The sequence below is a fragment of the Biomphalaria glabrata genome, chromosome 10 (assembly GCF_947242115.1).
Source record: "Biomphalaria glabrata chromosome 10, xgBioGlab47.1, whole genome shotgun sequence".
In the NCBI taxonomy this organism is placed as follows: Eukaryota; Metazoa; Mollusca; class Gastropoda; family Planorbidae; genus Biomphalaria; species Biomphalaria glabrata.
In genome coordinates this window covers 28,664,318-28,680,350 of record NC_074720.1, presented here as the reverse complement: position 1 = coordinate 28,680,350, position 16,033 = coordinate 28,664,318, and the positions used below count along the sequence as shown (strand labels likewise).

Below are 16,033 nucleotides of genomic sequence, written 5' to 3'. Positions count from 1 at the left end.
AGTCGTATTTCCGTAGGAAGGAAACTAATTTGTTGCTGGAGGCGAGCAGTTTTGATCGTATTTTTTAAACTTGCATCTTACACAATTTGAAGATGTTCTGCAATCCACGACCCCCATCCTTCCCGGGCAGGTATAACCTTATGGTGGAGGACTTGGGGTGTAGGCATCGAAACTTGGTTAGTAATTTTCTAGTGAGTCTGTCAATGTCATGTAGGTCGGTGTCAGTCCATTTGATCACACCGAACGTGTAAAGGAGCACAGGGACGGCCCAGCTGTTTATTGCAGTGATGAGATTACTGCCAGACAGTTTGGTGTTGAGGATTTTATTAACTCTTTGCCTATATTTGCCAAGAAAGTCCTCTTTTAATTTCTTATGATTTATCTTGGCATTCCGGTTTATTCCAAGATATTTATAAATAGAGGCGGAGTTCAATTCCTCGATGCCTTCAAATTCAATGTTGGTGTATTCGTTGCCTTGCCCTTTTTAATGCTTATGATGCCACACTTATCCAGGCCAAAAGACAAACAGATATCGTCACTAAAGCATTTTACCGTTTTGATTTTGATTAAGGTGTGTAATTTTTGCTCGGTTTCTGCATATAGTTTTAGATCATCCATGTATAATAAGTGGGACACACATTTTGTACATTTAGTGTCAACCCTAAAGCCGTTTGTAGAGTCTTGGAGTAATGTAGATAGAGGATTAATCGCTAGGCAGAACCAGAGTGGAGATAGTGAGTCACCCTGGTATATACCTCTTCTTATGTGCACAGAACCTAGTTTATCACGATTAAGGTGCAGATTTATTCATACAGACTTTCAATAGTTGTTTTATTCTTGGGTTGATTCTATGAATGTCCAGGGTTTTTAAAAGCCAATCATGCGGAACTGAATCGAAAGCTTTTTTGTAGTCGATGTAACACATGTGTAAATTATTATTATTATTATTATTATTCATTCTATTGTTTATTAGTATTCTAGACTGGAAATTAACGACCAGCTACCGAAAAAAAAATATATGAAGATTGTCTATTTATTATATAATATATAGATCTATTTTATTTTTAATTTGTATGGATGTATACATCTTTTACAACTCATTAGATTCTAAATCAAGAATTTAAAAAAAATATATAGATCTACTAAGATTTTTTTTTAATATTTAAAACTCTTAATATTATTGTTTTGTTACGCAGGCATGTCTGTCATTTCTTAGAATACTTAGATTCAAGATTATTGAATTTCGTTTTCGATTATTAGCTTGACGTTTACGCCTTCATCTTTTTGGATACGGAAAAGTAAACATTTTAAAATCATGAACTAGAATTCTGTATAGATTTAGTCTACATCTAGATCTATTAGACTCTAGAAGATTGCAATGTAAGTCTAGACTAGTCTAGAGAGTAATCTAGATCTATCGTCATATGATATCAAGATAGAGTATAGTATAGATAGATCTAGATTCTAGATTAATCTAGATCTACTTGATCATCATCATGATCTACTGATAGATACTTAGTTACTTAGATATTAGATCTAGATACTGAGTGATAGTGAATAGAATTAATAGCAATATATAGATCTAGTAGTGGTGATAGTCATAGTCCATACATTGTGATACATACTTTACTGTCTTTACATACTTTTTTTTACATAGTCATACTCATCATACTTAGACTCTTAGTGTATAGCGGCACTGATGCCTAAATTCAGTTATTCAAAGTTATTGAAGTTATGACTTTTTTATGTTGTGCCATATTTTTGGTAGCCCCATGAATTTACTAATTGCTATACTAGCCTATACTAATCATAATGAGTCTAATTCTAATGTGAGTAATGTCTGAACTTAAAGGGTAACTCCGATGGTTTTGACAATTTTTGATATAATATGTGTTTTGATTTATAGATAATGAATATATTATTCTTTTTTTTTTATTTGCAAGAATAACTTAGTAATTGATGTTTTTGTGACATAATTTTTCTGCGCATCCAAAACAGTCAGATTTTCACTGAATTTCTGTGTGACGTCACGACGGTGCACTCAAATCCTATTGATACTCATTGATAGGGAGGCGAAAAAGAAATTGTCTTTGATAAAAAAAAATTTTCGTTATTACATCATTAAAATACTTTAAAAGAAATTTCTAATGGTGTATAAATTATGACTGTATGTTTGACCGTAAGAAAATTATGATTTTTTTGTGCTGTTTCGACCTAACATTGGTTGACATGGAAAAAGTGATGAGAGCTTGACGCTGGCTCAGCCGGCGAGACACACCCCCAAGGTCAAAAGTTAAAAAGTTGGAATTGAGTTTCGTAGACGATAGATCTACTTATTAAATAAGAAATTTAATAGTAGATCTAGTATTCGTAGTAAATTTCTAGCTCACAAATCTGATTTCATTTATATTTATGAACTTCAGTTGTTTAAAATGTCTCAGTAGTATCATTAATATCATTAATCTTTGGCCTGGAAATCCAATGTATTGTTGGTACTGCACCTGGTATAATATTAACTTCAATTTTTTTTTTAAATCCCATTTCCACAGCAATGAAGTTGCTGAAACAGCTTCTCTCAAAATGGTTTGAGCATAAACAGGAATTAGCTAATGCCTTTGTAAAATATTTGCTCTTCAGGCGAATAAATTTTCCCCATTTTCCCTTTAAAACTTCATCTCTTGGAAACAAATGAAAAGAGACACTAATTTCTGTATCAGCATACTTGCTGATTTTATCTTTGTGATTGGAACTACTGCAACAAGCTGAAGAACAATATTTAATTTTCTTCAAGTAGAAATAGAGGTTTATAAACAATGACCGATTATAAATCAACGTGGAGACTAGATCTAGCTGTGAAGCGTAACAATAAATGCGATCCGATAGGTCTAGATCTAGACTAGAGAGTTTATCGGTTATATAGGTCTAGATCTATATTTAGCCAGCACCCTCGTGACGTCACGTTTTTAAAAACTAAAAACATCTCGCAGAACCCCGTTTTTTTGGGGGCGTGGAGAATTTTCTGTCTAATTTATTAAATATAAAATTTTCCGAGCATTTAAATAAAAAATGATATAATGTTTACTATTACAACTTTTTACGCAGAATTTAAATATGTCAATAACTAAAATTTGAAAAACTATCGGAGTTTCCCTTTAACCATTTGAGATATATAGTAGATTCTTATATTAAGCACACCGTATTTGGGAACTAGGTCAAATTTTTATTTTATTTTTTTATTTGGTGACGGTTTAACTTACAAAAAAACTGAAAGCAGATTCTTATTCTGCAACTAAAGGACTATAAAAATAGCTGTGTTTCTTTGAATTACCACTCATACTAGTCAAGATTTTATTTTAAAATAAATCAGGTCACTTCATGCTCCTATAATAAACGAAGTTTTTGTGCTTTCTCCTTTAGCGCACATCGAGCACCATTAAGAAACACCACTATGTTATTGCTAATAAATTATATATCTGTGTTAATTAAAAATTATTTAGATTGTATTAAAAGAAGTAGATTCACTTCTGCAATATGTATTTATAGTATATTGCCTCTCTCTCTCTCTCTCTAGATATATATATATATATATATATATATATATATATTGTTGTAACTCTAGGGTAGGCACTCAACTTAAAGGCAGGCAACACAACACAGTGTAACAGGAAATAAAGACAGGTGTTTATTCACTAGGACAAACACATAGCATCCTTCAGCTTCCTCAGAGTCTTTCTACTAATTTACCAGTCCTTTAGACAGCAACCCGAATGTGGACCAACGACAGCCTTCCCCGCTTCGCTCCAGGTCCCTTCTACAACCTTCAGGCAGCACCAAAAGCTGGCTTCTTAGTTTCCAAACATTCAGACTCTTCACAATCCCTGATGCAATGTTCTTCTCTCTGTCCTAGTCTTTTTCTTTCCATCCTAGTGTCTTCCTGTTTACGTTCACTAGTGCGCACCTCAAGCACTGGTGCAAGGCAGGGTTACAACAATATATATATATATATATATATATATATATATATATGCCTACCTATATAATCTATGTGTAGAAACAGACAGAAATAAATCTATATAATTATAGATGTATAAATTAATTATTATAATTTAATAAACATGATATTTTCAACTAGGCTACATGTATTCTCTGTCTCTTTCTTTTAATTCCCATCCAAGGACCCTCTTCTTTTCATAATTTGGGTGTTTTTGTTACACCTTAACATCCCCTCCCTCCCATAGATGCTTATAATTCTTTTCATGACTCTCTCCCCCTTCCCTCCACTGCCTTTATGATAGGTTGTGACACTACACGCTTAGTGTATACCTCTCCTCACCACCAGCGCTCGCCTGGTGTGATCACCTGCAGTGGGCATGGTCTCTGGCTTCAAATTAGCAGCCCGCACTTTTTCTTTCATTCATAAATTATATTCTAGATATCTCGATCTAGGTCACTTTATTCATTGAAAAAAATCATAGATTTATTAATCCCAATAATATTTCTTATTACGATTTTGCCTTGTGCACTATAGGAGAATGTGTTAAATTCATTATTATCGTTGAAACACCTCCTTTTTTTATTTTATTTAACAGCTAACAGTATGAATGTGATTGGAATGTCTTTCTAAAGATGTTTGGAAGCTTATTTTGATATATCCACCAGCCTACGATCAAACAGGCTAATAATATAGCCTTCATCCCTTATATGGGTATGAATTGCTATGGGAGGTTAAAACAATAGCTTTACATACTTGGTTACAGAGAATCTAAAAAACTGCCATTTTTTCTCATTTATATATATATATGTTGAAATTTTAAAGAAAATCGTTAGAGCCGTTTTCGAAATAAAATTTATATATATAAATATATATACATACATACAAATATATATATATACAAACATACAAATATATATATATATATATACATACATACAAATATATATATATATATATATATATTAGCGGCATGCGGGTCCTAGTTTGTGTTAACTAATCTAGTGGATTGGATTTAGATGTATGTTAAACTTAGCTAATGATCCTTTCAAGTTTTTCTCTTTCGCTTCGAAAATAAAATTAGTTTAGTGAAAATGGGTTTACCCGAAGCCGATACATTCATATCTGATCTATTAAAAACGAAAGGAGCGATAGATGAATAGGATATAAAGTACAATTAAAACGGGTTTACCCGATTTGTTAAATGAATGGTATTATAAGTAAGTCAGGACGTTCTGAATTCACAGATATTTATATGGAACGAATTTATGTAAAAATGCTTTTGAAACACAAATTTGAAGGTTAATTTTATTAAATAATGAAATCAATAGACTATATTTTGTATTTTCATGTGTCAAAGTAAAAAACTATATGTGTGCAAAGTGTAGTTCTTAAAATTAGATCTAAATCTAAATCCTTTTGATCTTTTCTCATGTCAACATTGTAAACAAAGCCTAGATCCATATAATACTATAAGCTTTAATAGAGTCTGTCAACTTTTTTTTTTTGAGGGTCTTAAGTTTGTTTAAGGGCTACAATACATACACTACGGTCTAAGTTAGTACCCAAGGAACATTCCTGCCAAGTTTTATCAAGATTGGTCAAACGGTTTTGATTTCTATTCGTAACATACAAATATACATACGCCTTACTTTCTACTTTATAATCTACTTTATAAATGTATTTTTAAAAAAAAAATTCATTTTTTTTAGTTTATTTATTAATATATATTATAAGACTATATATATATAATCTATTTTGTAGAAACAGACAGAAATATATCTATAAATTACATATATATTGTAATTTAATAAACATGACATTTTCAACTACAACTACAAGTATTCTCTCTTTCTCTCTTTCTTTTAATTTCCATCCGTGGACCCTCTTCTTGTTTTCATTATTTTGTATGTTTGTTTTTTACACCATAATTACTCCACCTCACCCCCCCCCTCCACATGACGCTTATAATTCTTTACATGACTCTTTCTCCCTCACCCCCACTGCCTGTTTAAAAGGTTGCGACACTACACGCTTAGTGTAAGTCTATACTCACGTGGCGTGATCACCTGCATTGGGCATGATCTCTGGATTCATATAAGCAGCCCACACTTTTTCTCTGAGCTTTCATGAAATTCATAAATTTATATGCTCTAGATATCTCGATCTAGGTCATGTGTATTCATTGAACAATTCATAGATTAAATATTCCCTATGATATTTCTTATTACAATATTGTCCTGTTCGAGGAACAAGATTGTATTAAATTCATTATTATTTGCAGATCACCTCCCTTTTTTTTTCTGTTAACAGCTAGCTAACAGTATAAGTTGGATTGAAATGAATGGAAGCTTATTTTGATATGTCTATCAGCATATGATTAAAAAGGCTCCTAATCTAGCCCTAATGCCTTAAATGGGTGTGAGTTGCTGGGGGAAGTAAAAGCAATAGCTTTACATACAATACATGGTTACAGAGAATCTAATAATCTGCCATCTGCTTAGGAGAAACGGAACAAAAATACATGAATTTATCTAAAATTGGACATCATCATTATATCATTATACTACTCTAGAATCTAGAAGTCTACAGCTAACCTAGATATAAATATAATAATTATATATATATATCTAACTGTAGAGATACTATAGAGACAATAGAGCTATAGATATCTAGAAATAGATCTAGTTTAATGTCAAGGATGTTTTATATATATATATATGTTGTTCGACATTGGCGTTAATATTTTACAATTATGTGTTTGTAGGTTTCGTCAGATTGGATGACCATTTAGTGTTTTAAACATTCATGCATTTACTGTACAATGACTGAGTATCATAGAAGAAAATAAGACATTAATTGTGATTTTATATAATCCATATTCATTTCAGACCACAGAATGTACATAATCAAGACTTGATATAGAATAAATGAACTCAATATAATCCATATAACTTAAATAACTCTTATGACGTTGTAACACTTAATAGAAATAGATTCTATTACTACTTATTTATAGTGACTTATAGACTGATTTAGCACTGATTGTATTAGAGACTGTCTCACCACTGACTTAGAGTTACTGCTTGCATCCCAACTGTTTATCGACTTACCACCCTAAGTACAAGATTAGATAAAGGTTGGGTTGATTCACTCCATAATCCATGAATGTTGTTAGTTTAGCTCACTAAATATGGATGTTGAGATTTGCAACTTGTGGCACCAACTTTGAGGGAAATGTTCTGATATTATTACATTTAAAAGGGAAGGGGGAGTATAAATATTTGTTATGCTTTTTTTCTTGGGGGAGTGGGGGTATGAATATTTGTTATGTAACAAAAAAAAATATTTCAAGGAAATAACAGGTACAGTGGGACTGACTTTTGCAAAAAGTTTATACTACAGGTTTTTAAAAAGTTTTAAAGAAAAAATACTATGCGTTTACCACAAGTTTTCCCTCTGGTTTTCTGTCCGACACCTGATGTACATGCACAGTATTGGAAAAATTAACTGAATATAATATATTGTATGTCATCGAAGCGCTAAAAGAAGTTGATAATTTTCCCACCATTTCTATCAATATCATAAAAAAAAAATTTTTAATTATAATTTTCTTATTATGTTACTCTATTGGGTGGTAGTGATGGGGGGTATAGAGTCTTGTTACGATTTGTTACAAAGGGTTAAAAAAAGGGAATTTTTTTGTGTTAATTAATATTTGAATGTTCCCTTGATTCTAAATCTCTTAGATCTAGTATCTGAATATATGATCTACTGAAAAATAATAAATAAGTATTTTATGGTTACTAGCATGATAATTTTGATAGGTCTAGATTAGATTACTCTAGGGAATGTAGGTTTACATTTTAAATCTGAGTCCATCTCTGACATCAGTCATGTCAGTGACATGTCAATGGTAATAATTTTAGTAATTGTATTCCATAAGATTTTTTAATGATTTTATAATTATATTAATCTACTTAACTAGGTCATCTTGACTCTAGGACTTCAATACACTCAGTTAGACTGCAGTTCAGACACTTCCAGAATTTGTCTATATAGACATCTAATCTAGATCTAGTAATCTAGACTCAGATCTTATCTAGATGATAGATCATACTCATAATGGTGGCTACAAGTAATCAACTGAATAACCAACTGGAAGAGGATCCTGTTTATGATGTTGTCATTGTGGTGGAGAAAACAGCAAATTTAGTTCCCTATCTGGATGAATTAAAAACAGCATATCTTATTCCAACATTAGAGTAAGTGTTGAGTAATTATAATTAAGATCTAATCTAGCTCTAAAGTAAATTATAGATCTTGATATATAATATATCTTCTAAAATCTACACCTAGACTATGATTTTTTTTATACTATAATTTATATATCATTAAATTAGACTTGATTACATACTGTTTAAAATCTAGAGAGAATCAGAATGAGCTCATACATTTCAATTGTAGAAGTATTTATACATATATTATTAACAGTTTCTTTAAGGTACATAAATGATGTCAATTTTAAAAGGAGCTTCTTATTTGCTAACCTCCATAAACAACTACACCCTGTTGGTTATTGAATCTAAATACAGAACTATACTTGATGAGAAAGATGGCATTCATTGTGCTATTACAAAGACTGCCCTTAGAATTCATGATCTGGTGAAACACAGTCATATCTTATAGTTAAGAATTCTAATGAACGGGTCACAGAACTATTAAGGTTGAGAACTGCTATGAACTCTAGCCTAAAAAATATTGTTGGTCATTTGCATAGCTTATCTTTTCTTAATTTTAAAATATATTTTGCTGTAAAAAAACAATAATTAACTTTTTTTTTAAAGGCACTTCAATGGAGGTCCACCTAGTCCCATTGATACTGGACATGATGTAAGTTTCTTATTACCCAAGCTATAGATTATATGTAAATAGTAATAGATAGAAAAGAAATGAAATACAAAGCTGTGTCTTTGGTTGAACCATTGATAATTTGTTTTCTAACTTAGAACCATTGCTTGGTGTCCTCTGTGATTCCTCTTAAACATATCAATTGTATACACAACAATGTGTCAAAATTGACTTTGCAAAAAAGGCGTCACTTGCAAAAAAAAAAAAAAAGGGCTAAATTTAGTTTATTTGAACTTTCCTAACATTATAAAGTATAATGAACTTTTAAAAAAAAAAGGGTTTTAAAGGAAGAAAAAATGTTCACCTACTCATTGCAAATCTTTACAATTATATAAGAGAAAGTAAATTTTCTCTCTAGGTTTAACTTTCTGATTATAGTTTATGCATCCATATGTTATAATTAAAATCTATATGTTCCCTATAAGTATTGCCTCCTTCAGTAGCAAAACAACTATGGATCATGAGCATTAGCTATGCAGTTATCCCCCCCTCTCCATACTGATGATCCATCCTAAGGAATGACTAGTGCAGATAGAGTTTACTGCTACAACAATTACATGCAAGACATTTTTTTTTCCAAAGATCATAAATAACAGCATTCTATTTAAACATGTAATAATATTTTTTGGATAAAACATCTATAAATTATAAGACTGGAAAAAAATTCATAATTTTTAGAGATAACTTTAAAAAAATATTCATTGAGTAATGAATAGGGTTTTTATTTACACCCTTTTTTTGACATAAATAGAACCTATGACAAATTTGATCTTGCAATTAACATCACTAATGTTTTCTGTTTATTAAAAACTATGTTTTAGTACAACTGTACATTGTACTGCTTGGTCACCTACACTGCTGGGGACACAGCTCCAGAAATGGCTTCAGAGTGTTTCTTCCCCACAACAAGCACTCATGAGTTTCTACAAACATTTGATAATTTACAGTAATATACATTTTTTTATGCTACTTTTCAAATTACTTTTGCATCTGATACATAATAGGTTTTAAGCACTTTGAATTTTTGTGAATATTTTGTGGTCAACTGAAATATTTTATTTATTTATTTATTTTTAACCCTGTAGGCCTACTCCATCTGATGGGTTCACAGGATTAAGTCATAGAGAAGAAATCTCTTCCATGTCTTGTTTTTATTTGCTTTAGATTTATTGGAGGTGCTGGTCAAAGTTGTAGTCATGTGTCTGAGGGCTTAAGCACTGCGTTACAATGTTTAGACGAAATCAAACAGTTGAGGTACTCAGGGTAAGAATCTTTTTTTTTTCCCCACTTTTAGAAACTAAAGGCTTAAATTGTTAAGGGCAGTGTTTTCACTATCTACCAAATCATAAGAATCAGTATGGTATCAAAAGAACCAAAGCATATATTTAAATAATAATACAATATTAGTTGCCTTTCTTTTTTGAAGTATTTTAAAAATTATTTTAAAATTTTTTTTGTTTGTTTTCAACTGAAATAAATTGCCTGTCTTGTGCTGTAAGGCTGAATTGTCAAATTCTAATTAAGAGCTGCTTCCTGGTTTACATTGAACTTGTCACACATGAACAATCATTCAAAATGTTTTTGTTGTTTGTTTGTAGGAAGCCAACTCAACGTCACTGTATTCTTATCTGCAATTCACCACCATATCACATAACTGCTGAGGAAAGTCAAGATTACAGAGGTTACAACAGCGAACAGTTGGCCAGCATGATGGGAAAGGTAAATGAATGATTCATTTCTATTGAGTTTTCGACTCAGCTGTACTCACTGAAAACATTTTTAAAGCTTTGTGTATTGCAGATGGATGTAATACATAATTAAATGTTGATTAAGAGAACAATTAGTCTTGTTTAAAAACAATGAGATAACTGAGATAACTAAAAAAAAACTAGCACTATTATACCCAAAGTCTTCTTGTCAAAGCAATACTAAAGTAATGCCTAGAAAACAAAATAACAATCTATTTCTATTATAGGCTGATTTTATTTAATATTTTAGCGTGGTGTAAATCTGTCGATTATTTCTCCAAGGAAGATTCCAGCTTTACAGAAACTTTTTAATGAGGTATACTATATGTATTATATTTTTAAGTCTATCCATAACCTTTATGATTAACGTTTTAATGGGTTAAAATATGCATAATAGTGTTACGATCCTCTCTATCAAGCCCTCTTTAAACACTGCACAACACAACACATCCTCCATCCAAGGACATGACCAAGGCAGCGCAAGTAGTATTGTCTAAAGAATTTGTATATGCTGGAATGACCTGTTCAAGCCAGAATCTATCTCACTTTTACACTTCTACACCTTTAGTATAATTTTACTTATGAAGCTCACAAGACATTTTTCATTAATTTTTTTTTCATAGTTGTGTTTTCCAATATCTAATTATACATTTTTTTTCTTAACTCTTTGACTCAGAAATTTTTTTCCATACTTAGACATAATTAATATTTATGCTATTTTGGAGTGCAAAACAATGCTTCGATTTAACATTTATAACTTTTGTATTTGTTATTGGAAAATGATATATTTGGTACAGAATTATAGGAGAGAGCATAACACAAAAATGAATTTACAGACTGCGGAAAAGTCTCCAAAATTTTATGATCCAAATGGGAAAAAAAATCATATTTTTCCATATTATCACAAAACCTAATATAGAATACATTTAAATACATAAAAGAGAAATATTGAACTAATTATCCATTTCTCTACCCTTTGAAAAATTGAAAACTGACCATTTGGTAGCTTTAGACTAGATCTGGAAAATCTATTATGATCCAAATCGATAACAATAATTTTTCTACAATATTTCTTCATATTTTCACAAAACTCTCTCTCTAACTTATTTTAAAACACATCAGATGATTGTCTTGAGCCCCATATCACTACTGTCCAGAACATTCTAAAGCCTCACCCCCCCCCCTTTCTTAAAAAAACATGATTAAAGAAAGAAATTCCAGTTGTTTTGCAAAGGAAACCTATTTTAAGCAATTTAAAACATAATATAATAAAAATAATCTTTATTATCCATAAGGAAATTTGTCTTACAATTTGTGCATTACACCAAACAAAACATTATAACTATAGAAAACCAAAATGTACATTCACACCCAGACTCACTCTCCAAAATGTACATTCACACCCAGACTCACTCATAATTTACATGTGAAAAGTTTATAAATATCAAATAGTTTCTATTTAATGATAAATTGGAGAAAAGAAAAAAATTCTAAAGCACCAACATTGCTAGCGTTGATACACACACTAGACCTGGGTCAAATCAATGCTGGGAGCGTCATTACTGATTAAAAGAGTTAATATAAAGCTTTAGTAAGCAAACTTTTTTGTCATAATGCTTTAAAGAAAAAATATTTTTAATTATATAAACAGTAAAGTGTCCTCTATAAAGTTTGTAGCATATAAACAAGTACTACTTTCTATGTTATTTCAGGCATGTGCTGGTGATAATTTTCACAATGTTCCTCAAGCTCATTATGCTGTTGACCCCCGACATCTTGTGTTACTTAAAGGTTTCCAGCTTCAGGGTATGAAATTTTAAACGTAGTAATAATTTTTGTTATATATATATATTATAATATATAGAAAATCTTATGCATTTCTATTTTCATTAATTTTATTTTTTAACTTTCAATATTATCAAGGTTTGTAGCACTCCTAAAATATCCTAAAATCTCCTAAAAAATGAAAAGTCTCCTAAAATCCTAAAATTCTCCACATTCTTAAAAGCATTTAGATTTTGTCTGTACCATATATTTAACTTTTTTTTTATGCTGTAGACTTCCATTTGAAAAATTTTTTCCTTTTATTTCAGAACGTTCTATCAGTCCTAAATTTGATGAGAAAAAGCTTCTATTAAATGGTAAATACTGAAAATAATTACACATTGAAACGATTAATCACATAATTTGAAAGTGAAAACATAATGTATAGTTAATTATAGAAGCTCAATATTTATTTTACCAGTACCAAGTCCTCTAATGACAGAACCTTTAAAAGCAGTGGAATCCAATTTTAAAAAGCCTCCTACTAATCAAACTGGTAATATCTAGTTTTATTTGTTTTGTTTTATTTCAAATATAATGTCTTACTTTTCATTGCTTTTATAGAAATTATGTTCAGACACAGTTATATCTTAGATATATAGCTTTTTACAATGGCATCTAATCTTAAAGGGGGGGGGGAAGCAATCACCACCTTTAATAGTTTTATTGACTATAACTCATTGTAGCTCCTTTTGGCTACTTCATTAACAGAAATGTTCAGGTTTTGATCTATACATTTTGTTCACTCTCATTTTACTCAGGTCCAATCTATCAAGACTTTAAACATTCTTGTATTAGCCTTCTACCTCCTCCAAGCTCACAGGGTGACTTTTGCCAACTTTTCAACTTCAAACTTCATTTTCCCCAGATTTAAAGTACACTGAAACTAATAGTTTTTCAAAATGCACTTAAGGGGACTTAATTGAATTTTGTTTCCCTTTAATTAATCTGATCTTGGCTGTACCAGAGAGTGACTATTCCTATTTAAATATAATAATAATAAAACTATTATTCCTTGTGAGATGATGTGAATTCTTATGAACTCTTAGCCATTGATTGTTCTCCAGGCCTACAGCAGCCTTCACCTCAGCATGTGGCCCATGTCATACAGCCCAATGTGAATCCTATCTCTCAAACCTCAACACTGCCTATGGGAATGCAACAGGTAACCAGTCCACAGTCGTCTGTGGCTAACACTGGAAACTTAGCAGCAAGTATGGACTTAATGGGTATTCCCATGGGTCCTGGACTTAGCAAACAGCCCATGATGGTTCAGATGAGGCCACAGGTACATGCAGGCAACAAGCCTGTTCATCAAGCCTCCTCCATTGTTCTCACTTTGTTCACCTACTCTGCAAGTGCCAAGCACATAAGCTTCACTGCAAATTGCACACATCATACTGGCTTGTTACTTTCATTGTATCCTGTTCTTATTGTTACTGTATCTGAAACATTTTGTCTTGCTTGCATCATTAAAACAATATTTTATGCTAACTTCAAGGAACAGGCAAACTTCTATCGTGAATATCCAATATATATATATATATATATATATATATATATATATATATATATATATATACTAGCAATCATGAAACACATTATACCCAGCACGTCAGTCAAACTAGATCCGAAAATGAAGGAATATTTTCTCCTAGTTTTAAGGTCTGAATTCATAACTTCTTCACACAGGAGTTTGTTGTAAGTTTAATTAAGAATGTTTCCTTAAAGATAAGGTGGCCCTTTTTTTATAAAGCTTATATTAACTCACTCCGTCTGTCTGTCTGGGTGTAATCTTTTACACATTATTTCTCCCCATTCCCATTCTCTAGTCAAGTTGAAACATCACAATAATTCATTGTTGAGGACAACCAATGAATCATAAAAAATAAAACAATTAGTTGATCAGTTTAGTCAAAATTGATTAATTTTGTTTTATATAGAAAATATACTATACAATAGTTTGCCTTTTATTTTTGTAAGTACTGGATAATAGCTCAGCTGCTATCCATTATGGAGGCTCGAGACCTCAGGCAAATTTTTTTTGGTTAGTAGATAGATAGAAGCTCTTGAAATGTTCATGTTGAAACTTTAAAACTTATAGCTAAGGGCCACCTTTCTCTGGAAACATTTTTCTGCTTAACATAAATATGTCTAATTCTGAAAAATAGAAGCATTATTATCAAAACAAATATAATATAGTATGCTATGCTGACCTTCATGTTTAGATGTCGCCACAAAGGTGAAGTTTTGGCTTTTTTCTGCTTATCAGCTTAGATAAAGCTTTGCCACTCATTAAATAAAAAGTCTAAAACTATATCATGGCTAGGCTTTGTGTTAGTACTAAGTATAATTGTGTAAATATCAAAAGTGTGTGACATAAGTAGAATATTTTTTTTTAAAAATTACATTGCCATGTGTACTAAGTACAAATATATAAATGTGATTTAGCTTTGTATAGCAAAAAAGTCAACAAAGAAAATGTAATGACTTCATCATTGTGGTTTGTGTATTAGTGGGTGAAATAATATGATGACTGCACTGGGTATTAATGTGACTATTCCTCATTTATTTCAGCCCATTCCTCAATCTAAAGCTCAAGTATCAACAATGACTGTACAAGGCAACATGCAACAGAGACTGGTTAGTGCTTGACTTTTCTTTCTTACATAAATAAGCGGGTCCATTTTTACTGCATTTCAAACATTTCATTGTGTATGGGAGTAATAGTGTCATTTATTACAATGTCTGCATTGGTGAAAACTTGTTCACCTAATTCTATGTGTTTTCTTGTATTCCAAATAGCGCCAACAGCAACCGCAACAACAGGATCCAAACCTTATGAGTAAGTATATAATGTACTTTTTAAGACACATAGGTCGTGATTTAGTTTATCATAAGGTTTTTTAATGCACTAGTATTTGGTACAAGATTTTCATTGTGTCTAAATTAATAAAAAGTAAAGTTATTTTGTTTTTTGTTTTTTTGTTGTTTTTCTTAAGTTAATTTTATCCTACAATAATAACCATGTCAAGTATCTTTTTTTCCTGCTGTATTAAACATTTTTGTTCCAAATTTTTTATTTTTAGAAATGTATTGAAATATAGCAGCCTTTGTCTGCATTTTCAATGTCGTCAAATACTTTTAGAATATTAGTAGTACACTGTGAAAACAATTTTATATCAAACTTCCAACTCTCTCATCTAACCACCCTATCACTTTGGCTTTGAACAAAACAGCTTTCATTAAAACCACCCTAAAATGACAAGACTTAAAAAAAAAAATTCATCATAGGGTCTCCATTAAAGGACAACTTTAGGTTAGCTTCTCTTCCCACCCCTTTCCCCATAAAAATAATTCTTTATTTCTTTTCTTTTTTTTTTTCTTTTTTTTTTCTTTTTTTTTAGTGTACATTTGTCTGTCTTATCATCAAATTAGATATTCCTAATAACATTTCATCATAACGTTGAGTTTCCCTACAACTTTCCATTCAAAGACAAAAACTAAACATTCTCTTGTGTTGTATAACTGGGGAAAGACTTCTTTACTTTGCCTATTA

At 31.0% G+C, this 16,033-nt stretch overlaps 1 protein-coding gene across 6 annotated transcripts in view; it reads left to right on the top strand.

Annotated features, from left to right (window-relative positions):
- Window positions 1-1,247: 1,247 nt before the first annotated feature.
- LOC106058004 (mediator of RNA polymerase II transcription subunit 25-like) overlaps window positions 1,248-16,033 on the top strand; it is a 40,020-nt gene continuing 25,234 nt past the window's right edge. For 5 of the 6 annotated variants that reach the window (XM_056043668.1, XM_056043664.1, XM_056043667.1 and 2 more), the window contains exons 1-13: window positions 1,248-1,380; window positions 7,980-8,256; window positions 8,839-8,884; window positions 9,724-9,848; window positions 10,067-10,165; window positions 10,501-10,621; window positions 10,901-10,966; window positions 12,363-12,456; window positions 12,744-12,791; window positions 12,896-12,970; window positions 13,542-13,762; window positions 15,052-15,117; window positions 15,280-15,319. In XM_056043668.1, coding sequence (XP_055899643.1) covers window positions 8,117-8,256; window positions 8,839-8,884; window positions 9,724-9,848; window positions 10,067-10,165; window positions 10,501-10,621; window positions 10,901-10,966; window positions 12,363-12,456; window positions 12,744-12,791; window positions 12,896-12,970; window positions 13,542-13,762; window positions 15,052-15,117; window positions 15,280-15,319 — 1,141 coding nt within the window. In that variant the 5' untranslated portion in view covers window positions 1,248-1,380; window positions 7,980-8,116. The remainder of the gene's footprint in view (window positions 1,381-7,979; window positions 8,257-8,838; window positions 8,885-9,723; window positions 9,849-10,066; window positions 10,166-10,500; window positions 10,622-10,900; window positions 10,967-12,362; window positions 12,457-12,743; window positions 12,792-12,895; window positions 12,971-13,541; window positions 13,763-15,051; window positions 15,118-15,279; window positions 15,320-16,033) is intronic. The other variant, XM_056043666.1, reaches the window with a different exon arrangement.